At 49.9% G+C, this 27,867-nt stretch overlaps 1 protein-coding gene across 1 annotated transcript; it reads right to left on the bottom strand.

Moving 5' to 3' along the window:
* Positions 1-20,060: 20,060 nt before the first annotated feature.
* On the bottom strand, positions 20,061-23,924 carry SOX8 (SRY-box transcription factor 8). The gene is made up of 3 exons (XM_034065457.1): positions 23,257-23,924; positions 21,866-22,104; positions 20,061-20,993 (listed from the first exon to the last, which is right to left on the bottom strand). The coding sequence occupies exons 1-3, from the start codon at positions 23,697-23,699 to the stop codon at positions 20,257-20,259; spliced, it is 1,419 nt and encodes a 472-aa protein (XP_033921348.1). The 5' UTR covers positions 23,700-23,924; the 3' UTR covers positions 20,061-20,256.
* Positions 23,925-27,867: the final 3,943 nt, after the last annotated feature.

Genomic DNA, 27,867 nt, shown 5'->3' with positions numbered 1-27,867 from the left:
CCTGCTCCATGCAGGGATGTGGGATCCATCCACATCCAAGGGGGATGTGGGGGCTCCAGGTCCAGTTCTCCATTTCTCGGGGGTTGCAAAGGTGGGAAATGTGGGGATTTCCCATGTGGGAAGCACCCCAAGGACTGTGCGCAGGTTGGATTCTTAGCAATGCACTGGGGAGGTGATACCCTCATAATGCAGCAGATTGGAAAGTGGATTTGGGGGGGGATCATAGGAGATCCATGAGGTTTTCCCAGCTCTCCCGGTGGCAGCTGCAGGGGCACAGCACAGGGTCTCACCTGTAACCACCAACACTGCCTTGATGAAGAGTGAAGCCCCTATGCTTAGCTCAGGGCAGTGCTGTGCCCTGCAGTGCAGCACCCCTTCACTTGGGCCAACAGCATCAGCCAAAGAACTTTCACATGTCCTTACTTTAAATACATGTAGTGGTGCCCATTGCCATAGCACTGAGTGTCCCGTTGTCCATGTAGGACATTGCCCTTGGGAGTTAGAAAGCATTCCAGTGCTGTGTTTAGCAATGGGGAAACTGAGTCACGGCACTATCAAGTGACTTTCTCCAGGAAACCCGTGCCAGGTCACAGAGTGCCACATGTCAGGACAACGTGAGAAGCTCAGCCCATCTCTGTCACCCTTCTGAAGCTCATGGGAGACAAGGGAGGACCCATGTTCCGAACTGGGGTATTTCCCATCCCATTAGCAGTTCCTGCAGGGAACAGGGACAGTGGCAGCAGGAATGGTCCATGCCCCTCATCCTCTCATTTTCCCTTTAATTTGGCATTATTAATCTCGGGGCTGGGGGGGTATAAATAACCCTGCTCACCCCTTCCCTGCCTCCTCCTCCCACATCATTCACCATGGATTAATATTTGCTAGCTCGTTTGCACAGTAGCCTGTAGATTTTCAGCCTCCTCGCTGGAATGATGTTGACTTGCAGAGAAATTACAGGGGCTTTGCCCTGGTACAAAGCAAACAGTGTGTGCTGTAATCAGACTCAACACCTCAGCAAATAATGAAAAGAGATATTATGTGGCTATAATTTCCACGCGGGATTAGGTGTTTGTCTTGTAAAGCATTCAGGTGCCGCCGGGTGTATAAACCAGGGTGTAATTATGGTCATCAGGTTAAACAGAGGGAGCAGGAATCCAACCCGGGGCGTGCACAGATGGGGCTGATGTAGCTGTTAATTTGCTGCTATGAATGGCTCTTACAAGGTCCTGGTATTGGAGTGACTCGGCTTCTATTTATGGTTCCCAAAAGCCAAACCCAATGCAAGGCTTACATGGTCTGCAGGAGCCTCTGCACTGATTGCCCATCCTGAACAGTCTCTGCTCATCTTGGTTTGGGGGTAAATCAAGTGTGTGGGGACAACACGCAGCTCTAGTGATGTCCCCATGTGTCCCCCCAGCTGGCACAAAGCCACATTGGCACACACAGGAGATGGACCCTGTCTGCCCATGGGGGTGGTGTTAGATCAAGGAGAAAGGGATGGGAGAATATGGGGTGACACTGCTGTCACAGGGACACATCCCAGAAACGGCTCTTTGGGTACCCTCCGGAGGGGTTTAGGGCACCAAGGGGAAAAGGGTGATGGGAGAGGAGCACACACTGAATCGGTGCCTTGTTCCCTAAAGGCTGGAGGGGACCAGCCCATTTTGCCCTGGCCAGCCAGGAGCCAACAGCTATCCCTGGAAAACCACCAAAGGCACCCAGGGCCCAAATGTCCACCCACAAGGAAAAGGTGGGGTGGTAACAGGCTCTTGCCAGCAAACCCCAGCAGGGACCATCATGGGACAACCAAAGCCCAGAAATGGAAACCAGACAAAACTCATACTGGGAATAGGGACTGGTTTGGGCTGGGAAGAGGTGTTAGCTGTTGTCAGAGACCTCATGATGGACTCAGCACCTCTGGATGGATGACGACCATAGGATGCTCTTCTGGCAGTGATGGCCCAGCAAGGCACTCCCTCTTGGCTCAGTACAGAGATAACCTGATGGTACCCCACAGCCAACAACACACTCCAATGCCATCCCAGCCTCCGGCTCTATGAAACCAGTGAGTTTTCCCCTGCATGGGCTGAGCCTATTCAAGCAGCTCAAACCAGACCCAATGTCCAAGCAAAAAGCCCTCCTGGGTAGTTTGTTCCCTGTGCCCATGCAGGGGACCGGATCCATGGGGAAAAGGTGACTCCTGGGCAAGGGGACAGGGAGAGGAGCAGCTTTGCAAAGGGGGGAGCAGTGCACAACATCCATGCTCTGTTCCCAGGTACCTGGGCAGGATCCCAGCCGCCGGGAGCAGGATGGAGGAGGCTGGAGGAGGAGGCTGGGCTGCCTGCCCGGTTGGGAGCACAGGGTTCTGGCACAGAAGCTGGAGGCCAAGGGGATAGTTTCAGCCCCGGCAGCTGCCTGGAGCCATCCTGGCTGCCCAGCCTGGATATATCCCACGGGGGAAAGCAGGAGAGCAATGAATTCCCTCAGCATCCCCAGGGCATCCGCAGCTTTTCCCTGCCAACCCGACCCCATTGCAGGGGTTCCCTCCCCAAACACTGTGTGTCAGTGCTTACAATAAGACAGGACCAACCCCCCAACACCACCCTGTGCACAGGGAACAGAGCAGCCAAAACATCTCCCTCCTTCCCTGAAATGGAGTCACGGCTTATTATAGCAAATGTTATTGCAGAGGGAAAGAGGCTGCATCCAGGAGCAGGCAATATCCTGCCTGAAGTGTTCAGGGACCTCTGCCATGGGCACATTCTTGCAGGGAGTAATGAGGGTGGCAGGAGCTGGCGACAGGAGCACAGTCTGCTCAGGACAGGGAGGTTGGGTTGTTTCCTTCTCTCCTTCTCTTTGCAGGAGATCCAGCTCAGGTGGGGAGCACTCTGGTTTATGGGACACGGAATGTTCCAGAGGAAATCGTTAAAGCGGGGTGGGGTGACAGAGCTCTCCCTTAATGGCACCTCCGAGGAAAAGGGCTTCCAGAAAGGAGGAGTTCAGGGAAGTCCTAACGGCCTCATGTGCTCTGGGTGAGAAATGGGGATGTGAAGCTGATGTTTCCCTAAGGAAAGGCTGCAGCAAACCAATGGGTTCTGTGATCACTGCAAGTAAAACATGGCCTGTGTAGCAGGAGGGATGGAGAGCCCTGCCAAGGGGTGGTGGCAGAGGGGATGTGGCAGCCAAGCTACCTACAGTCAGGGATGGGTGTATGGGGGGGCACAACATTACTGTCAAAGATTCAGCTCTCTTTTCCATGCTGCAAGGCTTATGATTTCAGCAGAGCACTCACTTCCCTCCTCATTGGATACTCCTGCTTCCAGGAAGGGTCCTCACAGATGGAGATGCAGGAGCACAGTGAGTCTAAGCTCCTGACCAGCCCCTCTGGTCACTGTGTCTGTCCTGTGTCACCCCTCATGCTTAATAGGGATTGGGCTCAGCCCCTTAGCACAGACATGAGCAGCATCTGGGATGCACACTGTGAGTGGTCTTAGGCTGAACTGAGTGAAGATCTGCAGGCCTGCTTGTACCACAGCCCTCATGGGCAACAAGCTCTGGGGAGCTCAGAGGGAAGGATGCTATAGGTATGTAACTTACAGTGTCCGGATGTTTGCTGCCCTGGAACAGTCAATAACATACCTAATAATAATCGCTATTTAAGGCCAGTCCAGCGAGGGAAACAGACTTTTCACCCAGACTAGTAACCATAAAGCCCATCTCCTTAGAATGGAGAAGAATTAGTTTGGGGGGGGAGAAGTTAACTACTAAGTAGGCTTGTGTTTGCTGAGGATGTCTGGAAATAACTTCTTCATTCATTCCATGAATGAATTTTGCCCCCAAGGGAGAGAAATGGGCTACCCTGAGAGCTGTCTTTGGGTTTCACATTAAAGCATCGCCTTAATATTTAGCTTGTTGTTTTCCTGTTTCCCCTATGGGGTGACCGAGTCCTCAGGGAGAGAAACCTCCACAGCTATTTTGGAGCCCGAGGATGTGATTCACTTCAGGCGACCTATACAAACAAGCAAATAAGTGTGTGTCACGCCTGTGCCCAGGAAGCAGAGGAATCCTGTCATGCTTTAGGCTCCTTGATGGGCACATCAGTACACAGGATATTTCTCCCTGTACAATGGGTGCTATGGCATCACTGCCTAGCATTTCCCAGGCTGACACTCCAGCCTTCAGCCCAAGCTGAGTACAAGTTTGGGGGCTTCATCCCACTGCAGGCTGCTCCTTTCCCAAGCATCCAGCCCTTTTTCCTCGTAGCTGCTTATTCCCTTCCAGCCATGGTCTTGTTTTCCCACTGCAGCCCTTATCCCACAGAAAACCAGCACAAAACAACATGAAATATATGTCCCAGGAAAAAAAAGGGCTGTGCTTTGGCCAGAGAACCAATGGCCGCTTCCCAGCTCCGTGCCAGTTCTCCATCCAAGGTCTGGCAAGGAGCAGGAACCATGAGGGCATCCAGGGCTCAGTAGCCCTGGGGCAACCCAGCACAGCAGGTCACCCTTTCAAACCAGCTCCGTGCCCCAGCCTGAGCAGGAAACCTCCTCATGGCAAAGCAGGGGGGATATTTATTACCACTGTCAGGATCTGGGAATCAGAGCATGGCAGCAGAATACAAAACCCAAACCCAGGGTAACAAAATCCATGCTCAGGATAACAAAATCCAAGCCCCTGCGGATAGGGAGGTTAAATAAAGGGCTGTGTTGTGCAGGGCAGAGCCCACCTCTCCCTTCCCCTCTCCAAGGACGGGTTTCTGTTCTTGCTGCCTGATGGGAGAAGACCTGTAAAGCAGTGTCCACAGCTTGTCCTGTGACTGCTCCTTCCATCCCTGTCTCTGTGTCCCTTCAAGCCCTGGCTTGAAGGCGGATGCTGTCGTGTGGGCAAGGATAACGCTATTAAGGAGACAGCAGGATGGGATTCGTGTCCTCTTCAGGCTCCAAATCCCTGTTTCCATCCCACCCAAGGTTATGGCACCTTCCGCAGGCAAGGAGCAATCCGCTCCCTCCTCCATCCGCAGCTACACGGGGTTGATCCTTCAGGAGGAGCCAGAGAGACGCGAGTAACGGGAACGGGGCACGGTCCTGCCCCAGCTCCTTGTCCCAGGAGGAGCACAGGGACCCCCTAAAGTGAAGCACCCAGGACCTAAGGGACCTTTCCGGTGATGTGATGGGACCTTGAGCATGGGGTTTATTTGCTACAGGCAAAAAAGTTCTTCCCTCTATGTGAAGCAGCAGCATCAGGCAGGGAAAATGCAGCCGCTTCTGGAAATGCTGGGATTAGCCAGGAAAAAGCTGATGCTGGGGCCTGCTGAGCTCCTGTCCCAGACAGAGCTCTGGAATGAGAGGGAAGAGTGTGTTAATCAGCTAAAATTCAGGTAGTTTCACAAAATGAATGGGTAATTCATAGGAAAAGGGGAAAAAAGCCATCTAATTGCAAGAGATGCAGCTGCATCTGCACAAAGAGGAACAGGATTTTAAGTTGAAAAGACCAAGCTTTAAGGTCCTTGTCCTTCAAACTCCATTGTGGGCCCAGCAGCAGAGACACTGATACCTACCAAGGGAGCTGTAAAACAATTCGCTCCCGCCCTGGTACAATTCCAAGCAGCGTCTACGTGGAGCAAAGGATGCAAATCCCTGCCCCTCTCTTTTGCATCTCATCTGCATGCCTCCTCCTGCACCATGACGATCTGCAACCCCCCCCCCCCCCAGTTCAGGGGGTGCAGGCAAATGGGGAAGGAGTACCTTGGTGGGATGGGGATAGGGATGAGGATATAGATACTGATGCAAATAAGGATGGGGATGCCAATATGGATGGGGATAGGGATAGGGAAGGGGATAGGGATGAGGATAGAGATACTGATGCAGATAGGGATGGGGACAGAGATGGGGATAAGGATAGGAGTAGGTTTGATCAGAGCAAGAAAGCAGGCAGCGGGCTGCTCCCCCATCAGCTGAGACCACTGTGGCTGTGTGTTGTCTCTAGCATCCCTCCTCAGAGGAAGGAAGAAGCAGATATTGACAGCAAAAAATAGCTCCTTTGCTCTTGGAGCAGCCAAAGGGTAAGGAATGGCTCCAAGGGGGAGCCTTGAAAGCTGCTCCCCTGTTTGTCATCCTGGTTATGGGCAGCTCTTGAGGTGGTGATGAGAGTGAAGGGCTGCAAGAAGGACCAAAGGGGAGCTAAAGCAGAGCCCCCCCTCATCCAGAGCCTCCAGCCCACCACAGCCAGCAGCAGCCCTCAGCAGGCATGAAGGCATTCACCAACCCTGCTGTTGGGATGATCACATGGAGTAATAAGATTAATAAGAGTAATAAACCCCTGCTCTGACCATGACAGTGGGGTAGGGAAGAAAGACCAAAATATTCAAATGAGGCTTATGGGCTGATCGGAATAACAAGTGAACTTGATCTGAATTGGGACGGCCTTCCTGGGAAATGAGGGTTATTTATCCATCATTTCCATTGCAAATCAGCAGGGGGTTCCCAGAGCCAGGCATGCACAGGGTGATGCTCAGCACCCAGCTATGCCTCCCTAGTGCACAGCCCAAGGAGCACACGGGGTCTTTGGCCAAATCTTCATCTTTCTGCAGTAAAACCCTGACTTTTCCCTTCGTGTCAGTCCAGGGTTTGATCCACACAGATCCTTTTGTGGCCATGCTGTGTGCCCAAAGCAAAGGGAAGTTCATGTCGTCTGCAGCCTCTGCTGAAGACCTTAGGCAGAAGCTGTTCCCTGTGAGGGTGCTGAGGCGCTGGCACAGGGTGCCCAGAGAAGCTGTGGCTGCCCCATCCCTGGCAGTGCTCAAGGCCAGGTTGGACATAGGGGCTTGGAGCAGCTGCTCCAGTGGAAGGGGTCCCTGCCATGGCAGGGATTGGGACTTGATGAGCTTTAAGGTCCCTTCCAACCCAAACTATTCTATGATTCTAAGCGTGACTTGCAAGCCACAGAAGCGAGTTTACAGTTGGTAATTAACAGTGTTCACAGCTATTCTTCTCATTATTAGTGGGCAGAGCATCTGTCCCGAATCACACAACAGCACTTGCCAACAGCCTCGAATCCCTCCAGAGCAAGGCTGGGGTCCCAGCAGGCTGGTTGTCCCATATCCTCAGCTCCAAGGGATCGCTCTTTATTGACTCCAGCTTCCAAGCAGTGCTCAGAGAGCTGTCTCTTGGAGCTATTTGGGTCTTATCCGTGCTTTCCGGGCCAGGTCTATTCCCATACGCATGATCCATGTGTTCCAAAATATTAGTGTATTGGAAAGGTCCTCACTCAATTTCACTCTGTGTTTTCCAGACGTTTATTAAAACAGTGAGCTGTGAAATTCTGCTGTGGATTCCCCCCGGCTCAATTAGAGCCTGCAATGGAGGAACCTGGAGAAGACCCATCCAGCGCATACCGGCACAGGGGACACCCGCACTGGGTGCTAATGGGAGTCTCTCGCAGGGATCCTGGTGCAGCTGGTGAAGTAAATGCTTTTCTTTCCAATATTCAGTACAGGACACAAGGAAATATCCCAAATAGCTGGGGCCTCATTGTCTCTGCAAGAGCCACGTTGGTAGGACTCTAAGGAGCATCACTTCCCTTTCATCAAGTGCCCAGTCCCCAGCCCCAGCTCACTCCGCTGCCCACAGGAGGAGCAGAGACCTGGAGGAAGGAGCAGATGTACATTGTGTTCATGCTGTTGGAGATGGGTGGGATATCAGGATTGAGGCCATCCCATGCTGTGTAGCATCTTCCCTGTGCATGCTCTTACAGGCTTTGGAGAGAAGGATTTCAAGGTGTCACGCATTGGTGTGATCCCAGACCAGGGCTCTGGACCAAGCACAGAGGCAGAAGGAAGATCTCTGAGCTGAGGTTCCTGGTGGGCATACATGGTTTTCAGGACAGGGTATCCAGCAGTGGAGATCTTACCCAATTGCTTCTGATGAAGGACCTGAAGTGGGATCATCCCATCCCTTCCTTCTGCTGGGAAGTAGGATGTGGCTTCCTATGAACAAGAAGGATTCAGCTCCAAAGATACCAGCCAGGATGGGTACATGGAGCTCCACCATGGGCAATGCTGCGCTGCCGGCAGCACGAAGGAGCAGCCATGGAGATGTACAAGAGAAGGGGAAGAGCTTTATTAAGGCCATGTGAATATCTGGGGCAGGAGTCCAAGTCTGGAGGCTCAGTGTGCTGAAACCCACCACACCCATGCCCAACAATGCACATTCATCCTGGCGGACCAGGGGGGCAGCCCCTCACATGCTTGCGCTGCAGAGCATCATGCTGTGGCACAGGGACATCCCGGCACAACCATTGTCCCATTGTCCCTCTGCCCCAGTGCTCCCACAGTCCAGAGCCCGTCTCCAAAGAACAGACAGAGGCAGTTGAGGGTCATGTTTCCAACCTTGAGGCCATCTGCGCTGCATGGACTTGCCAAGCTCAGCATTGCTTCCCCCAGTGATCGACAGAGGGATTTGCACCATTGTTCAGAATGAGGATCCAGCTTGTTACAGGAGGTTATAGTTTAATTTTGGTGATGGTTTTGCCAGGAGTTGCTGTAATAAAGAGCTCGGTGTTCCCTAGGCTTTGGGTACTCTCAGGCCAGGTTCAGCTCTCATTACCCTGGTGTAAACCTGAAGTAACATTCCCAGTGTCAGCAAAGATGCTGCATGCTTGGAGGCTTATAAATGAAAATAGGATTTGGCCAAAGATTTCTCCCAACCAACCTTTCTCATGCAAATATGGCCATTTTGCACATGCCTTGAATACCAAATCAGGAGATGTTTTACTGCTCAGTCTCACATTTCCCACATGTAACCCACACCACCTTGTCTATCCGCGATGAGGACTGGCTCACTGCTTTCCCTACCCCTGAAACATGAGGGTCTATTGTCCGGGTGGTGACTCTTCAAACCCAAATTGCTGTTATTACACCAATGGCAATGTTGACTCATCAGATGGGATGGCCGAGGGCTGCTCATGTGGGGATATTTGGACGTGGAAATTGTGAGGAGCAGAAGAAAGAGCACAAATCTCACAATGCACCCAAAAAAAGAGGTCGGATGGGGTTTGGGGCAACTTGGTCCAGTGGAAGGTGTCCTCCCCATGACAGGGGTTGGAACTGGATGAGCTTTAAGGTCCCTTCCAATGCAAACCTATGAAATCAGGACACAATAGGGAACCAGGGAAGCCGACAGAGAACTTAACTCCATCTCTTGGCTGTAGATGAAGCATCACAGCAGCAGAGAGGGTTCTCCCAGATGAGGTAAATGACCATTAGCAGGAATGCTGGAAGAGAATGGCATATTCCCATCACCCTGCTCCTAACCCTTCCTTCCCAACCCCTTCAGGTGCTGCGGGACAGGAACAGGGGGGGAATTCACTTTTGTCTGGCTCCGAGCGGCGCTGATCCCACTGCAGCTGGGAGGGGATTTCCCGTCAGCTCCAACCCAGCTGCTTCAAACCCTCTGCCACTAAGTGAGCTAATATTTCATGACTAAATTGAAGTGGTCAAGTCCCATTTTGTGCCGAAAGCACAGTTCCCTGCCGATTAGCCTGCTCGCTGCTTTGGGGGGATATAAATAACTTCAGAGGCTCCTTTCCCCAAGCCTTTCCCAATGAAAGCAACATTCAGTTATGTGACTTGTTTTTTTCTCCCCCCTTGGTTTTAATTTTATGCAAATGATCTTCTGTTCTGTGTTATTATGTAAACGAGCCAACTGAAATGGTAATGAGGGAACCCAGAAGTATGCATATATTAACTGCTGCTATAGAGCTTTACACCTACAGAAATGGCACTGAATCCCATCTCTAAGGCAGGGACAGGTGTCCTGAGGGTGAAGATTTCCCTCCAGGACTTCTGAAATCCCTCTAGATGAAGGCTTCTTCCTACAGAGAACAGTCAAGCATTCAACTCAGACAGCAAGCCAGCACTTCAGTCTGAAATCCCTTCTTTTCAGTGTGGGAAAATGTGGTGTATTCAGTTACCATCAGGCTGTGCAGCAGCAGTTTGCATCCCACCTCTACTCCAGCAAGCCCAGCTCAAACCATGTCCACCTGGGTACAGACAATATCAGACAACCCACAGGGAAGACCGAGCTGTAGGAATAGGATTCCCCTCTCTGTTGCAATAGGGGAATCTATGGGGAAATCATCCCTATGTGCACTGCTGTAGGGAATGGGAGAAACGAGCATTTCCAAAGGTTGTAGAGTCTCCGATGAAATCCATGGCAAAACTCCATGCTGTTAAAGGAATCCCAACGTTTCTGCTTCCCCAAATGCATCCTTGCATGCTCAGTGAGGTCCCCTGCCTGTTCTCCTCCAAGGTGCCACATGGGCCACATCTCAAGCTAGAAAACCTGCCAAGAGAATAAAAAGGCAAATAATATCTTCATTTTCTACACTCCTGCAGAACAGTGAAGGGCTTTAACACAGGGGAAAGCATCACCTTTATAAAACACCCTGAGAGAGCTGAAGCTCGCATCGCAAGGGAGCAGATGCCTCAAATCCTTCCTAATCCCTGTGCTTAGCAATGATGTTTGAAGCGATTTGAGGCGCCGGCAAGCACCATTCCCAAGAAGGTAGAGCAGATGTTATCCACAGCAGAGGTGCATTAAGCTCTCAGCTGTGCACTGCAGAAACATTGGCCAAAGTCCATCTCTGTATGTCTGACTATTAGGACTACTTGGCTCCAAACACAGTGGACTGAACCTGTAACATAACAACACGGATCCAGTTTGTGAACTCATGGCTGTGTCAGGAGCCAGAGTGAAATCCAGGGACCTTCTGAAAGCAATGGGAATCTTGTCCTTGATTTCAAGGCACCTGGAAGCTTAATATCTGCAGCTCCTGTTTAATAATTAAATGAGAAGCAGCAGATAATAGGTAATAGGAAAAGCCACAGCAAGCACCTAGGTCTGATCCAAAGGCCTGTGAAAGCTTTCTGCTGAGCAGAGTGGGGTTTGGAACAAGCCCATAGTGGTAGTAAAAGTAAATCCCTGTAATTAGGCAAAAGGGAAAAATCCAAAAGATGCCATTGGAGCCATTTAGGGCTCAAATCTGTGTCCCTGGATTTGGGCTGTGTGAAATCCCAGGAGGTGGGATATAGGGCAGCTCAGCCATTCCCATCAGAGGGGATGGGGGAGCATCTCCTGCATCCCAGGTCACAGCCTCCTCAAATGGCAATTCCCAGCTGAGCTGGGATGCCCTAAGTGTGGACAGGATGAGAAGACACCACCCAGTTAGGGATCTGACCATTCCCAGTCTCTGGTGGCAATCTAGTCCCTGCCTTTCCCTAGGAAAGCTCCATCTGCAGCATTGGGTCTGCCCTTCCTTCTTTGCAGGCATACATATGACAGTCCTCTCCAGGCTGCTTTGCCATAGAAATGTCATTTCAGGCAATGCTACAGCCTTTCCTGCATTGTCTGCTTTCCCTAGAGTGCATTTTCCCATGCACTCCAACCAGTTGGAAGGCATGGCCCCAAAAGCAGGATTTATTGCTCGGAAACCAGAAACCCTGCCTTTTAAAGCATATTTAAAGTCCATTTTCCACCCTGGAATGAGACAAACGCCACCAGCATCAGCATCAAGAGTGTATCAACCCCAAAGCAGAGTCAATTCAGCCCAAAGTGGATGTTTTAGGTATGAAGCTGAAATACATTCCTTGCTTCCTGCAGGCTCTTTCCAGCCCAGGCTGAGGCCTTATGGTACAGACAGTGAACCACCAAATGTGGAAAGGAGAAGGGGAAAGGAGTCTGGTGATTCCTGCCATCACCTGGTGTGATTCACGATACAGGGATCGAACAGAAAGCTGAAATGAGATTAAAAGACTTGATGGGTTTAACTTCAGAGCACATAGCTCATCAGCAGAGCTCTGCCACAGGCAGAGGCCAAGAGCAGAGCTGGGTTCAAAGGAGGGTTAGAGAAATTCATGGAGAAGATGCCATTTCTGGCCATAGCATTGAGTATCTTGCAGCAACTGCTGATTGCCAGGGGCTGGCAGAGACCAGGGGAAGGGCTATGTTATACAAGCCCGGTTGTATCCTTGGTTTGAGGGTTGCTCTTGCATGGTAAACCTACATGTGCCTTTGAAGAACACTCCTGAGCCAGACCTTTGCTCCCTTCCAGCGCAGATATTTCCATCTTCCTGCTTTCTTCCAAGCAGATCCAAATATCATGTAGTTTGGGGCTGATTGTTTCAGCATTCCTTGTTTTCAGGGGGGTTCAAGGATCTTTCCTGCATTCCCAGAAACAGGACACAAACATCTACCACTCGGATGTTTTGTTAAGTTATTTTCATTAAAACAAATAAACTCGCTTCCCTCTGGGAATTTCATTAAGTGTTTTAGATATGTTTTTAACTTCTCTGCATCCCAACACCAGGCGTGGGGTTCGGCCAACTATTTCAGGGCTTGAACACACAGCTCTTAAGGGATGGTTGGAATCTGGCTCCGAAGCTCTCACCTGACTTCATTCTGATAGACATCGCTCCAAGCTCCTCCTTCACACATCTGATTTCTCCCACATGTTGAGAATATCTGGATCCCTGCCTGACTTTGGGCTGCTTGGGTCCAGCTTTATCCCTATCTCCATCTGGTGATCAGGGGAGGCTCTCAAAGCCAACAGACCTTCTGGGGTTCAGGTGGCCCTGGAGCAGCGAGAGCTTCAGGGGGACCTTAACAGCCTAAGAAATCACTACTCACCCACAGTGGATCCAATAGGAGTTGTATTAAACCCAAAGAGGAGCACAAACAGCAGTATATCCTTTTTCCCCCTCCTTTCACAGTGTTAAGCAGCTGAAGTCTCAGGAGGAACATTACCATTTCCACTGGAACCAGCTACCTTCCCACCTCTTTTCCCTTTCTGATTCCATTCTATTTTGGGTTGACATGCACACCTTTCCCTTCCCGAATGCAGAGTGCCACTAACTGCCTCTTAAAATATTATTGCAGAAGGGCTGTATTCTACTGAGAATGGCATTTTTTGTAATAACCCCATTTTCCTTCTCACTTATTCTTACCTAAAAAGTTTCAGATTGCAGCTCATCCATCTCCCTGACACCCAAATCCCCTCTCACGTTTTCATATCCATATATATATTGTTAACCCATTATTAGCCCATAGTACCCAGGAAAAGATAGAGGAAGGGCCAGGCCCTGAGACACAGGACACGTGTGTGGGTACGTAAGGTTGGGCTTCTGTTTTGGGGTGGTTGCTTGCAAATGGGTGAGTGTGGAGCCTGCTCCCTTTGCAAAGGGCTTTGTGGGGACACCCTGATGGATGGTGACACCCTCCATTCTCTTGCTGGGTCTTGCTCCAACACCCACTCTGTCCCACATCAAACGGGGGATGAGATCAGCTGTTAGGCTATGGGTCAGGATGCAGAGCTGGCACCTTTCCGCTGCCCATGTAAGCTGGGTCCAGTCCATCCCAGCCCAACCCAGCTTCCCAGAAGTCAGCAGGAGGATTCAGGCCAGTTGCAGGGGCATTTGCTGCTTGGGATTCAGGAATGGTAGAGCACCTTGCATTAGGTTATCAAACAGCAGTGAGGTCGGGCAGCACCCTGAGGACAGAAGGAGGTTGTCAGAAATGAAGTTATCCTCTGTGAGCTTGTGAGCAAGGTTAAAACTGTAATCCTTATCGTGTGAAAGTGAAGGTGGCAGCTTTCTGTTTCCATTGCACTGTAATGAATCACTTGCAAGGAGAATAAAAAGAGCTGTATCTTTCTATCTTCATTCAAGTTTCCTTCTCTTTCCCCTGACACTCTCAACCAGCTGTCCCAGACCTGACAGCAAACTGCTATTGCTATTTGTTATCCTCTTTAAAGAGAGAATCGCATCCCCCATCAAACTCACACCTACCCAACGTGCAGGGATTTGTGTTTCTTCTTTCTTTCCCTTTTCTGTGTGTGTGGTTTGTATTCGAACTCACAGGCAACTGCTTAACATCAACAACAACAACAAACCTTTGGCAGCAGCCGCCTCAAAGGATCCGTATGCGGGATGTTCAATGGACTTCCTAGCTACCAATGATTCCAGTTGGCTGCCTCTCCTTGAGCTGCATCCTCCCGGCGTCGGGGTGTGGAAGTGGTCAGTGCCCCATCGCTGGTGGGGGATCCACCAGCTGCACGAGGCTCCCAAAGACCAGCAGCTCCTTGGGAACAGGGGGGAAGTGGGAGAACTTGAGCTGAGCTTTTCCTTTCTCTCAATGAAGTTATTTCTCCCAAGTCTAAATATTTACTGCTGTTTCTGGACACACACACAGAGAAATTAATAAAACTATCTATGGAGCTAGGTTCCCATTCCCAACTATTTTGCCTTTGTGAAGTTAAGAAATAAAATATACTAAAAATCCCAACTTTGTTTGCGCATTCTTATTGCCAGCACAATGCCAACAATGGCTAAATAGACAGCATAATAAATAGCACCACAATGCCAACATAAAGGCCTTTCTGGTACTGCATACAAAATATAAACTGTGCCATGCCATTATTATTCCGGAGCCCTTGCTGAAACAGTGCAGTTGAAATTCCACCCCCAATGTGCACCTAATCAGCCATTCAGAGCCCCTTAATGACTTGTCAGTTCTTTGCCCTGCCATTTTCTGTCCAATTAATTCTTTTATTGTGCACCGGATAAAGGAAGACAAAGGCCTTCCATGCAATAATGAATCATTAAAATTCAGCAGCTCCTCTCTTGTGCTCTTGGCTCCTCACCAGCAATTCAGGCTGGTTCGCATTCGTTATGTGTGTGGTGGTTAAAATTCACTCTACCTCAAACAAGAGCGTTCAAAACGCTTAACCCTTTCCTGGGTGAAGACCTCCGGTGCTGCATTGGGAATACAGGCACACACGGAAAAGAGGAGGAGGAGGAGGGGGACGAGAAAGGGGAGGAGAGAGGCAGGCAGAGGTATTTTGGGTAAATGTTTTAATATCACGTCTCTGACAGTCACAATATTGCCTGCACACACATCCACAAACAAATACGGGGAGCAGGAGGCGATGCCAGCGCGGCTGTCGGAGCGGGTGTGTGGGTGCCACTTCCCATCCCTTTCCCTACAGCAACCCAGCCCTGGAGCGGGCAGCGGAGCAGGGAGGGACACCCTCTTATTTCGGATTAGGAGGGGCTTGGTTTTCATTCCTAATTGGTTTAAGATAAACTGAAAGAAGCTGCCTTTTAAACCTGAATAAGTGTGTCCAACGGGCTTTTTTTCCCTTTTTCTTCTGTTTTTTGTGCATGGGCTTCACTAAATCAGGTCAAAACCAACACTCCAGTTAAGCCAGTGACACACTGTGCATGGCTGAGCTCCACGGCCATATGGGAGCAGCTAAATAGGGGTCAGCCGGAACACCGGTGGCTCTTCCGAGCATGGGGAGGGCAGAGCCCCTCCTTCAGCAGCACCCACCCCCTTTATCCAAGTGCCAAACCATTGCTAAGGCAGAGCCCCCGGGCTGGTGGCAACAACCACCCCCCATTCAGGTGGGATAATGCATCTTGCATTGGGTTATCAAACAGCAGCAAGGTGTGCAGCATCCCATGGATGCACCACCAGCAGGCTGCAGCAGAACCCAGGGGTAGGTTGTTTTCTGAGCCCTGTTAAAGCTGTTTTCCTCAATGCAGACTGTGTGGTTCCATGGAAAGACATTGCCTGTCCTGTCCCTCCTCGTGCAGCAAAAATATATCTATATACTTTCCACCTAAGGTACAAAACCCAGCCCCACTACTGTCTCTCTGCAGCATTAACCCCATACCCCAAGACCCACTATGAGCTGGTGGGCTGATTGAAGGGCTGTCATTCCCAAAGTACAGTGCTGTCTGCGTGGGAGCAGCCCCTGCATCACATCCCATCCATAGGGATTGCCCTGTGGCAACTGGGGTTACAGGACGGCAGGAGAAGGGAACAGTTTGGAATAAGCACCATTTTCTGTGGTTTGGGTTCTGGCTGCCTATTTTTATCTCCTGCTGACTCATTTGGGAAATGGCTTCCCCTTCCCAAGCTTTTGCCACTCGGTGCCATCCCTAATTCCTGAGTATAACATGCATAAAGTGAACTTAAAGTGACACCACCCTGACTCAGCTGAGTGGTGGTGGAGGAGATGGGAACAGGGCTGGACTGGGTCTGCCTGGTTCCCATGGTCCTAGGCAGCTCCTTTTACTTTGTTAATTAGGGTCCTGTGTGATGAGCCCCCAAAAACCCAATCAATCCATGGAGAGGGAGCAGGGATAGACCCACAGGGAGGTTCATTAAAGCTGAGCACTGTCAGAGATGTGCCATTGAAGAATTTCTTTGCCATAAACCTAATAGCCAACTGCAAAAATAAAAGGATAGCAAAAGTTGGTATCACTCCAGGAAAGATGGGAGGGGATAAGGAGGATGGGAAGGGACTTTTTCCACCACACAGAAGGAATGTGGATATGGTCTATAAAATTAATTTCCTTACATATTAAACAACACCTTCTGAGCAATACAAAGAGCAGATTCCCTGCACCAGGAATAAGAGGAACTTTTATCCCGTCTGTATTCCTGCAATTATCTTGAGAACCCTTTTTTGCCGACAGCCAGGGATCAAAAGCTGGTCTTGGTTTCACCTGATCTCATTGACGTCTGCAGAGACATTCCAGATTCATGCCAACACAAGAGCCATCGGAGCCGAGCTCGGGATGCACAATGCTGCCATTCACGTCAGGAAGTCACTCACTTCATGGAAAATCACTTTCTGTGGATGATATCGATGCATAGAATGGCAGAAAAGGATCATGCATGAAAATGGGTTTCTACCAAGAGCATTAACTGCAAACCAAAATGTTCATCACTGAATATAAACTGTGTCCCTGGACTGTTTTTCTTCCAAGGAAATAAAATGAAATGGGTATCCAGCATAAACTTGAGCATAGGGAATGAACTTCTGGTGCTCTTAGAAATTCCCAGTGCAACCTAAAGCCTGAGTCACTGGATTACCCAGGCCAGTGAATTTTACCTATCAGCCTCTACAACATCCATTAGGTAATGCCTTTGTATTTGCCTCAACAGCAGTGCAGGGATTATCCACAACTCTGAGGGCAGTAAAAGACAGTGGGAAAAAGAAGCTCACCATTCAGCAGTAGCTATTCAAACAGGAGCTGCAGCAGGGAGAAGCAGAGGGGTCTCTAAGGCTCGTGTTAGCACTTGTACTGAGTGAACAGTACAGATCTACTTCCTTTCTGCAGACACTACTAAAAGCTAACTTGAGTTTGAAAGCTTATAGAAAGCAAAAACAAGCATGGTCAAAGGTGAACAGAGAAGCTGTGGCTGCCCCATCTCTGGCAGTGTTCAAGGTCAGGTTGGACACAGGGGCTTGAAGCAGCTTGGTCTATTGGAAGGTGTCCCTGCCTATGGCAAGGGTTTGGAACTAGGTAGCAAGCCTGCAAGTGGGACCCTGCACCATGAGCCAGATTGAAGTTTCTTATTTCACTATTCTGAATGATTTACAACACCATCATATGCAGGTATTTTAACTCTGTTTTAAAGATTAATCCAGGTATCAATGAAGTCACTGTAAATTGGGCTTCATGATCGTGAAGTTCTTTTCCAGCCTCATTGATTCTACAATTAAACACCAAGGTAAAAGCAAAGCAAAGCACTCCCATTCCCATCTCAGCTTTTCCCTTCTCTCCCTCCCCTAAAGCGGGTGCCTTGGAGAGGAAGCCCTACCTCAGCACGCAGGACAAGCCAAACCAACACACGTCTATTTTTGAAGCATGAGTTAGGATTCAGACTCGCAACTTGCATTGTCACTGGAGGGAGGAGAGGGGAGGGAAGAAAGTTATTCCACAGCTTTGGCTTCGAGCGCAATAAAGGCATTTTTGCCAGCAGTTTTGCAAATGAGCACACAGAAAATGGTGTCCAGTTACAGGCTCTCTGGCAAGACAGCCCTTGGCAGATACGGCAAACAGCGCATTTGCCTTGGGACTCTGTTGTTCGGACTTCGTTAATGTCCTTGAGCTTCATTAATTGTCATCACATTTATTTTCTCCCCGTGTTAAGCCATTTTCCACAGTGCTGCGCTGCAACCAAGCCTTGCTTTACCCTCTCCTCCCAGTTAGGGCCCAGTCTGAAAGATCTCACACTGGTTTGCCTGAGCTGGGGGAACCAAACTGCAGCTTAGTTTATATAAGCCAAGCAAACCCAAAAAAGTCACAAATGTAACTATTTTAATGACTGTATTTTTAAAAGAACCCACTACATGCAAGGTATAATTTTGTTGCTATCATAATTAAGAGGCATTTACAAGGGCTCACCAACCAGACAGCAGGACTTGCTACTGTAAAATTCCTATGTGCTGCATGGAATAAAAGGCGCTGGGGCTAAAACCACGCACAGCCTGACCTTGCAAACCCTTCCTCATGTGAGCAGCCTCAGTGAAATCCTATGAAATCCTCAGGATTATGGATGTGGAAATACAGTTTTTGAAGAAATAAATTAAAAAGAATTAAAATTCCTATAGGAAGACATTATTTAAATGCAGGGAAAGGAAGGAAGGAGAAGAAAGAGCCAACCAAAACCAACAAGAGAACAGAAAACCTCAGTCAAACCAGTTTATTCCAAAGAGCCGTCTCCTTCTCCCGTGTTTCTTTTCAGCCCAGCAAGAGGCTCAAGCAGAAAGAAAACCAACACGTAGCTTGATAAAAAGCAACTTTTAATTTCATCAAATGGATCTGTACAAAAGTTAGCATTGCTTAGTCCGAAGCTAGTGAAGAGAACAGGTAAGTAACAGGCAAAGTCTCTCAAACTTTATACAGAAAAATAGATTGCATAAAAAGGAGTTTTCTGTGTTCTCCCCCACCCCCAATGTCCCCACAAAAGGAAATATGCAAAAAAATAAATTTTTAGGAAAAAAAAAAAGGAAAAAAGTAGGAAACGTAGAAAAGGTAAAAAGATGATAACCTCTGAAACGTGGGTTTAGATTTACAAAGGTTTTTTAAAGGCACAAGTTACCATAAAATAGGTGGTTATTATATGCTCAGCATACAATGGAAGAAGTAGAAATATATCAATGAAAAGATTAGTCTAAAACTAAGTACCTAAAACTTGTTTTTAGTGGAGAAGGTTTTAGTTTCACAGCTTGACGGGTGATATCTGGTCCCTAGAAGCCAAAAAATTAAAGCAGAAGTTGATCATTTCTCATTAAATTACATCTTCCTATAAAGTAGTCCCGGTTCCGAAAGCGCACAAAGACTCCGCAATGCCTTAAGTCCCAATTGAACACCCAAGAGCAGGTAGCCAGGAAAACTGCTTGCTCCTTGTTGCAATCATTTTAGCCTCCTAATTGAATTAGTAACTGTTCCCCCCCCCTTGTTATTTTACATTCCCATTTGAATTCCCTGTTGGTGACCAGCTCTGCAATGGGCAGATTGGGTCAGTCCCTCTCTAAGACGACTCATCCCAAGCCCAAAAACCAAGGAAAACCTCTAGTCTCATAACACCATTTTATTGTGTCATCTCCACTAGTTTTATGCTCCCACCCCCAAAATCCTTTAAAATCTTTTAAAATTCTACTTTTGTCTGTTGTTTTTTTTGCACAAAATTACTTCATTCATTAAAAGACAAAATAATACAGAACATAAATACATATTTAACAGATTAAAAAACACCACCAAAATAAAAGAGGAAACAAAAGCCATTTTAAGCTTCCATAAAACAAAACAAAATGTTAATTACAGCCAAACCTTGCTCAGAAGAACTCTTGACTAAAATCAAACAAACACTTCAGACATGGAATTGGTTGGTCCCACCAGACTCGCTTGTTCCCACGAGATTGTTACATGGAATAGCCGGGTTTTCGGGGCTCCTCCGCCTTGGTCCCAGTGAGTTCTTGCCCTCAAGGTTGGTCCGTTCCTCACATTGCAATAGACCCTTAAAGTCTCAAACAGCTTTTTCTTCCCCTCCTTTTCCCATCCCTCCCACCCCCCCCAGCTCCACTTCTTTGCACTTGTCAACTTCCACGACGAGTAAATTCAGTTCAGTCCTCACAGAGGAGTCGAATGGTTTTGTCCTTCATTTATTCAAAAGGAAAATCACCAGTCCTTTGCTTTTCATGTCATTTTTAATTGTATTAAAGAAAAATAGAGCTCTGTCCTTTCGGAGAGTTTAGAAGCAAGGGGACATCCAGTCGCAACGAGCAGAGTTCCCAGCGGCTCAGGAGGCACTTCGGCAACTGATCATGGCACTCCACACTCTTCGTCTTCATTCCTTCATTAGTGCATATGTCGGGGAAGCCCTCAGGGGCTCCACACATCCTTTAAGGCCTCGTCAGGGTCGTATAGACCGGCTGGTCCCAGTTAGCAGTGGGGCTGTGAGCCGGTGGGATGGACAAGCCATTGAGGATGGGTGTCGCATAGGGCCGGCGGGAGGAGTGGAAATAGGGATACTGGTAAAGGCTGGAGGGGTAGCCAGGGTAGGGGTTGTAGTAGTTGGAGCTCTGGAGGTCCGTGTAGTCACACTGGGAGCTGGAGAAGGAGGCAGCAGCCGTGGCGGTGGAGGCAGTGGTGGCACAAGCCTGGGCACTGTAGGAGCCATAGTCGGAGTGCGCAGGGGAGCCGTGGGACTGGTCACTGTAGTGGCTGGGGCTCAGCTGCTCCGTTTTGATGTGGGGCCTTTGCTGGCCCGAGTCAGCAGACGACGGCGATGCCGAGGCCGGGCTTTTGTGAGTCCAAACCTGGCTGGTCCCACCGGTGCCCGTGGCCGAGTGGGAATAGGAAGCGCCATAAGAGCCGGCAGCAGCGTTGGGGCCGTGGTCGGCCGGCATGGCAGCGTGGCCATTGAGCGGCAGGTACTGGTCGAACTCGTGCACGTCGAAGGTCTCCATGTTGTTGATGACCTCGCTGCTCAGCTCGGAGATGTCCACGTTGCTGAAGTCAATGTTCTGGCGGCCGCTTTCCACGAGGCGGCGGCCCTCGTGCTTCAGCTCCTGCTTGCTGCCGTGGTGGAGGTCGGTTTTGGGGGTGGTGGGGGGGGTGGGTGGTCCGTGGGTCTGACCTGGGTGTGAAGGGAGAACAAGGTTTAATATGAGTGGCCATAGAAGACCCATTCCTTTAAGGACATTAAAATACACGTTTCTATTCCCTCTTATTGCTAGGAAATGGGATTTAAATCTACGGCCTCATGTTGGAAGTGACTGAGGTCCCCCTGCAACCACAGCAGGGACACATTATATGGGCAAACCACCCATACGGGTGTAAGTTGAGTGCAGAGAAGGCAGGGAGCACACCACATCCATCAGGACCACTCTGGGACACGCAGGACACCCCTGAACTCCACAAACCCCTCCTTGCTTGGGAAGCAGAACTAAGGGATGGGTTTGCAGGGTGCCCTCCAGCTCTCCAAGCAGGCAGCCCGGCTCTCCCAGAGGCAGAGGAGTCGTGCCGGGCTCCCGAGCCAGGCTGGGTGAGAGCACAGACACGTCTGTAGTTGCAGGACGTTCGCAATCCTCCTGGAATCTGTCAACACGCTCCCTGTGCCAATTTGCAGTGCCGGAGAGAAGCAGGAAGCTCTGAGGGGGAGGCATCGTCTTCAGGACCCGCTCCCCCAGGCACCTCTTGCATGGCCAATGCGTTATTAACCCTTCTTAGCTCCCAGTTCATTCCCCTCACTCCCAGGACAGCTGGGAATGTGGGATCCCTGCACTTTGGGATTTCCAATTGCAGTCACCTCTATCAGCATTTACTAAAAAAAACTGTGGCCACGTTCTGGTGCAAAACCAGAGCTCTTGGGGCAGCAATCCCTGCTTTTGGATGCTCCCAATCCCACCTATATTCACGGGGGGGGGGGGGGCAGAGCAACCCGTGCCTACTCCGGGTTCATATCCCAAACCAGGATGCTTGGGATCTATAGGTTCTTTTGCCCTTTACCTGTGTGATCACCGTGGTGGTGGGGCTCGGCCATGCCCCCCAGCCCGCTGTCCGCTTTGTAGATCTGGGTGCCCGCATGGTGGCTGAGCTCAGCACCAGAGTCGGAGTCGCTCTGTCCGGCTTTCACGCTTTTCCTCCTCCGGGGCTGGTATTTATAATCCGGGTGATCCTTTTTGTGCTGGACCCTGAGCCGCTCGGCTTCTTCCACAAAGGGACGTTTCTCATTTTCACTTAGCAAGCTGGTTTGGGAGGGGTTTATATAGTTTCAAATAAGAATGAAGGGGAAAAAGAAGAAACAATCCGAAATTAATATCTTTGTGTTACAAGTTTTCAGCCTGTTTTCAGGCTCACACACCCCCAATTCCCTTACACTGATTTGAACAACAATTACAAAACAAATCTGCCATGGCAAAAAATAGTTATGTTGCCAAAATGTGTTTAAAAATACCAACTATTGAGGCATGAAAAACCCCAACCGCTATGGATACAGATAAGAGAGCAAAACAAAATCCCCCTGCCCTATTTTAAACACCTTCCCTAAATATTATTCCCATGTTTGTCCCACAAATGCCACCCCCTCACCCGACAAACAACGCTGCCCATTTCCAGCTTTGTTAGATGCTTACAAAGAGCCCACAAAAGCGACAGCAATGGGATTATTTCTTTCAAAGCTCTCCCCACCAAAGACCTCTCTTTGCAAACTCTCGGAGAGTCCCAAACGGCATCGGGAGCATCACTGGCCCAAGCAGGAGAGATGCACATTTGGTACAGATTGATGTGACTGAATGTATCAGGGGATAAAATGGGGCTCAGTGAGAAACAGAACACCCAGCAGAAAAAGTTTGTTACAGCGCTAAGCGTGCAACACACAGATGAGATGGGGAATTAGAAACCTGATTAAAATAACGGCTCAAAATTGGCTTGCTTGAGTTTATAACTTGTAAGCAACAAGCGAACGAAGCAAGCGTGAAAACTTTAGAGAAAGCCTTTGTAAAAGAAGAAACTAAGAAAGTCTCGATGTCCTGGGGACAGGGGAACCCTGCCCAGCCGCAGAAAGAGCCCGGGCTGCACATGGCGGCGATGGAGCAAGGAAGATCCATGCATGACACGGAGCTGGGGCAGGAGCCGAGCCCATCGCGCCCCCTTAAAGAGCGGCTTTGCAGGGCTGGGACCGGCGTGTCCTTCGCAGCGCAGCCGCACGCTGGGAGCGGGGGAGCTGAGCTTCAGTTTGAAGCGCTTCACGAAGCCCCCCGTGGGCAATAAAACATAAAGATAAAGAGGTTTAGAAAGGGGAAAGCGGATATAAACGCGGAGTTCCGCCGGAGCGGCCCCACTGAGCGCAGAGTGCGGGTGCGGAGCACCGTGGAGAGATGCGCGGCCGCGGGACTCACCGCCAGAGCTTGCCCAGGGTCTTGCTGAGCTCGGCATTGTGCAGATGCGGGTACTGGTCAGCCAGCTTCCTGCGGGCGGCCTGCGCCCACACCATGAAGGCGTTCATGGGCCGCTTGACGTGCGGCTTAGCCTTAAGCGATCCGTTACCGCGGACGGGCATGGGCACCAGGCTCCAGTCGTAGCCCTTCAGCACCTGCGAGACGGCGTCGCGGATGCAGGCGGGGAAGCGCTCGTCCACCTCGGCCGCGTCCACCTTAGTGCCCATCGGAGCGGCGCCGGGCGGGCGCGGAGCGGGCGCCGGGGCACAGCCCAGCCCCTCGGAGCCGGCGGGGGACAGCGGCGAGTCGGAGTCCGAGTCCACGTGGGACATGGAACTGGTGGTGCCCGTGGGGCTGCACGGAGCCTCCAGCGCTTTGTCGTGCTCCTCGGTCATGTTGAGCATCGGTGGACGGGAAGGGGCCGAGGGGCAGAGCCGGCCCGCGGGCGCGGGGGGAAAGCCGCGCACCGCTCCGCAGGCGCCCGCAAGGCGCAGAAAACAAAATATCGATAGGAAAAATAAAGTCGGAATGATAAAAACAAGGCGAAAAAGCGTAAAAATCGGTCGATAAAACGGAAAACACCCCAAAACAAGTCCTGCTCCGTCCGGCCCCACAACCCGAACCCACCGCTGCGCTCCTCCTCCAGTGCGCGCACCGGCCCCGCAACGATGTACTTTAAAGGGAGGACTCACGGCCACGCCTCCGACGCCGCTCCCCATTGGAGGAGAGTGTTGCTCATGTACATAAAAGGCGGGGCTTTCGCCCTCCCGCCGCTTTGTATTGGTGGAGAGTGGTTTCTCATTTACATAGAGGGCGGGGCTCCGGTTTGCCCGCTGCCGCCGCCGGGAGGTGCCGCGGGCTGGGGTCGTGCCCCGAAGACGGCGGCTGCTGCTGGAGCCCCTCGCCGAGGGGCTGGGGTCGGTGAGTGGCACAAGCACCGGTGCGGCTCGGATCGGATCGGTTCGGTTGCAAGCGGAACCGGCCGGGAGCTGAGCACCGGGACCGCCGAACGCATCTATTCTCCTGACGGCAAAAGAAGCGGAACGAGCCGCTCCACGTCCCCTCCGTCCGTCTCGCCGCTCTTCTCCGCTCTCTTGGTATCGGGCAGCGGCGATGCTCCCCCGGAGGAGGATGCAGCACCTCGGGGGTGCGGGCGAGGGTCCCGCAACATCTCCCCGTTAGCTCCGGTGCTGGGTTGTGCTGCTCTGGTTCCCCTAAACCCCTTTCCCTAAAATACCTCCCTGCCGCGCTCAGAGCGAGCCCGGGTTTCGCAGCATTGATTTGGAGCATTTGATTCTAATTAGCTGCGGAATCCAGTTCTCTAATTGCGACTGGGGGGCGAAAAGGAGCAACCCCAATTTCCTATTTTATCCACTGCTTCCCCGCTGCCCCCCCGGAAAAAGAGGGTCAAGCACAAGATTTACAGGAGGAAAAGTAGGAATTGTGTGAGTGCTTGAAGCATTCCAGCACTTAAAAAGTAACAGGAACGTGGTGGGTTTGAAGGCGTTTTGTTTAATTGCTGCAATGTGTAATCACCTTGAAATCAAAAGTACGCTTTGAATTTAAATGTAACACTGTTTAAATGTGCTTTAAGTCCGTTTGCTTTCTACGTAAAAATGAATTTATCCTGCTAAAGTGCAAAGCAGGGGTTTGTTTTCTTTAAAAATGCTATTTCCTCATTTGTAATTGCTTAAGAAATTACTGGTTTTATTAATTAAACTGAGCTTTCAGTTGTAGAGTCACAAAGTGAGTGAACAAAGGGGTTTTAAATAGGATTTTACAAAGCATCTTTATAAACAAATACTGTTTTTAAAGCTCAAACCTTAAACTATATGTATTGAACTTGCAAGTGTGGAATAACTGAAGTTTTCTTCCAGGGAAAGAAGCCCTTGAGGACAGCAGCAACTGGAGATGTTGGTTTGTTTCCCCCTTGCATGGTGCTGCCTTTCAGGGCTCCCCAGCTCTGCCCAGGGCAGGGAATTGCACTTCCCAGCCCACACACTTGAATTCCTCTTTGTCCAGTGCAGGTAGGAGGAGAACAACTTTCAGTAGTTGCTTCCTCTTCCTCTGGAGATGGACACCCAGATCAGGGTACGTGTCCTGCTGCACGGCTGGCTTTGTAATGGTGTACAAACCATTTCATGTCTCTGAGCACCAGTCCTCAGCCAGGGTGGCAGAGGGAGCAGCATTGCTGTGCCTTGAGATGAGTCCAAGCAGGGGAAGGCTGCAAGAAGCTGGGATGACACAGGGAGAGGAGGGAGCTGGAGCACCTGGGAACTTCAGTAGCTCTGATTTCCTGAGTTCACACATCCATGAAATCAAGTGAAACTGTGCTGGGACAACAAGTGGGTTCAAGTGGCATCATTTGTTTTACAGGGTCTTGTGTTCAAATTTTGTAGGGCAAAGTACCAGTGATGTTTGCACAGGGATGGGCAAATGATGGAGCTGCAGGGCAAGTCTTGCAGTGATCCCACAGGATGTGGCATTTAGACCTGGCCTATCCATGGGAGCCTTAAAGAGTGCACCCAAGTGGGGTATGTTTGGTGGAACAGAGGGAACAGAGCTGGCTGTACCAGACAGAGAGTGGATACAGCAGAGTGCCACTAGCCTCTTAATATTGTTTAATTGTCTTTATAGAGTTCACCCCAGTCTCCAATAAATTTCCTGGCCAGCTCACACCAGCATGGCTGAGGATCAGGTAATAAATAAAGGTCTGCATGCTTGGCTAAATTACATTGTCACTTGGGAATCATCAGAATCCCCATGAGATGGAGGTATCTTGATCTCCTGTCCTGGTTCCTTTCTGCCATACCAGTTCCTTATGCAGGAATAAGTGTGTGTGCACACTGGCTTCAGAGCAGTTAGAGACCCACTTATACTAGGGAAATTTTATCTTCAGCAGAAGACAGGAAAGGCATTTTCTAGTGGAAGGCTTTCCAGATCATGGCAAAGGTTTGGAATTAGGTGAGCTTTACGGTTCCTTCCAACACAAACCATTCCAGGATTCTATTTTCCAAGCAGGAGAGCATGTAGGAGCCACTGCACACAGTGGGATATGCTCTGCAGCACACGTGTACTGCGTCCCTTCCCTGGCTGGATGCAGGCCCAGCCCAAAGGTGGGCTCTATCGCTTCATCTGATCAAGTGGTAAAGTTACCATTTTTCAAACCCCGGCTACCTTTGAACTGGGAGCAGATCTTACATGGGAATTTCAAAGAGCAAATAGAAAGAGCTTTACGGGGGAAGAAAAAACAAACCTCGTATCAGATAAGAGTAACCTATGTGTTGTGTTAAAGTAAAGCCCCTGACATCTGCAGGATTAATGCTCTGCCTAGAGGATACAGGAGTTCAGTGGCAGCTTAGAGATTGCTGTAAAAATGTTCAGTCCTTTACAGGAAAGTTCCTGATAGCTGAAAAGCTAGAAAATAAAAGCCCTGTAGTAACTTTCAACTAATTTCAATTCAAACAGCAGCAGAAGAGCTGAAAAGCTTTTCTCTCAGGATGAACTATAGTGATGGGTCCGATGCTGCGTGCTTGGGAAGGCTCTGGCACATACTCGGTACCTGCTTGTTGCTATTTTAAGGCTAAATTTATACAATTCAGTTGCCTGCAGATCAGTTTAGGTCCAAAACTTGTCTTCTGTTCCCATGCAATGAGCCTTGCTGCTCTGAACACCTAATGGGTAAAAGGGACAGAACCTTTTTGCAGGTTTTCGTTAACACTTGGGGTATTTAGTCCTTGGCATTTCCACAGCTCCCATGCCTGTGCTTAGCCTGTGCTCTTGAAGTTCTTGTTCTCACTTGGATGGCAGGAGTGATAAATCACTCTGTGCTGTCAGGAGAGTCACTGTGTGCTCCCACTGCAGCAAAAGCAGGGTTTTAGTGCACAGTCTCATCCAAAGCCGGTTGTTACAGGTGTTTTCATGGATTGCAAAGAGCTAGGGACTCTAGAATCCATCATCCACAATGAGTGGATGCAAACTTGTGCCCTTGCACAGCTGCTGTGCTGTGCTGAGAACATGGTGGGGAAAGAGAGAGACTTAAATCTTGGTTTAATATTAGTTTTTACTGTGTTAATGGGGTGCTTCACTCCAGCACCCCTCCTTTTTCTGGACAGGAATAGTTTGGCAGCTGCAGGGTGAACAATGGAGCAACAGGTCCCCCAGCAGCTCTTTTCCAAGCTGTGGACATTTACCTGGTGTTGGTATAAGAAGCTCTGCACACCTGCACTGGGCTGGACTCCAATGACCTCTCTCCTGTTCAAAATGCAAGTGGAGGGGGGGGCCTGGGATTCCTAAGCCCTTTTCTAGGTTTCATCTAGCAGGTGAGAGAAAAAGGACATTTACTTTTACTTCAGTGTGAGCCAAAGGCAGTGAGGGCTTCATGAAAATCCTTACATGCTATGGCCTGGTGTGGAATTTCTGCTAAAAGAAAACAGCTTTTCCTAACCAGGGCTTCTATGATTATTAGTTCTGAATATCCCCGTGGCACAGGCAAAAGATCTCCTCTTCCCTCCTGAACAGTTCAGACCGGGCAGCATCTTTTGCAAGTAATGGAGAAGCACAGTTCTATTA

The sequence above is a fragment of the Melopsittacus undulatus genome, chromosome 8, assembly GCF_012275295.1.
Source record: "Melopsittacus undulatus isolate bMelUnd1 chromosome 8, bMelUnd1.mat.Z, whole genome shotgun sequence".
NCBI classification, from domain to species: domain Eukaryota; kingdom Metazoa; phylum Chordata; class Aves; order Psittaciformes; family Psittaculidae; genus Melopsittacus; species Melopsittacus undulatus.
Note: the sequence above shows the minus strand (reverse complement) of the source record. Positions and strands in the feature narration are given on the sequence as shown.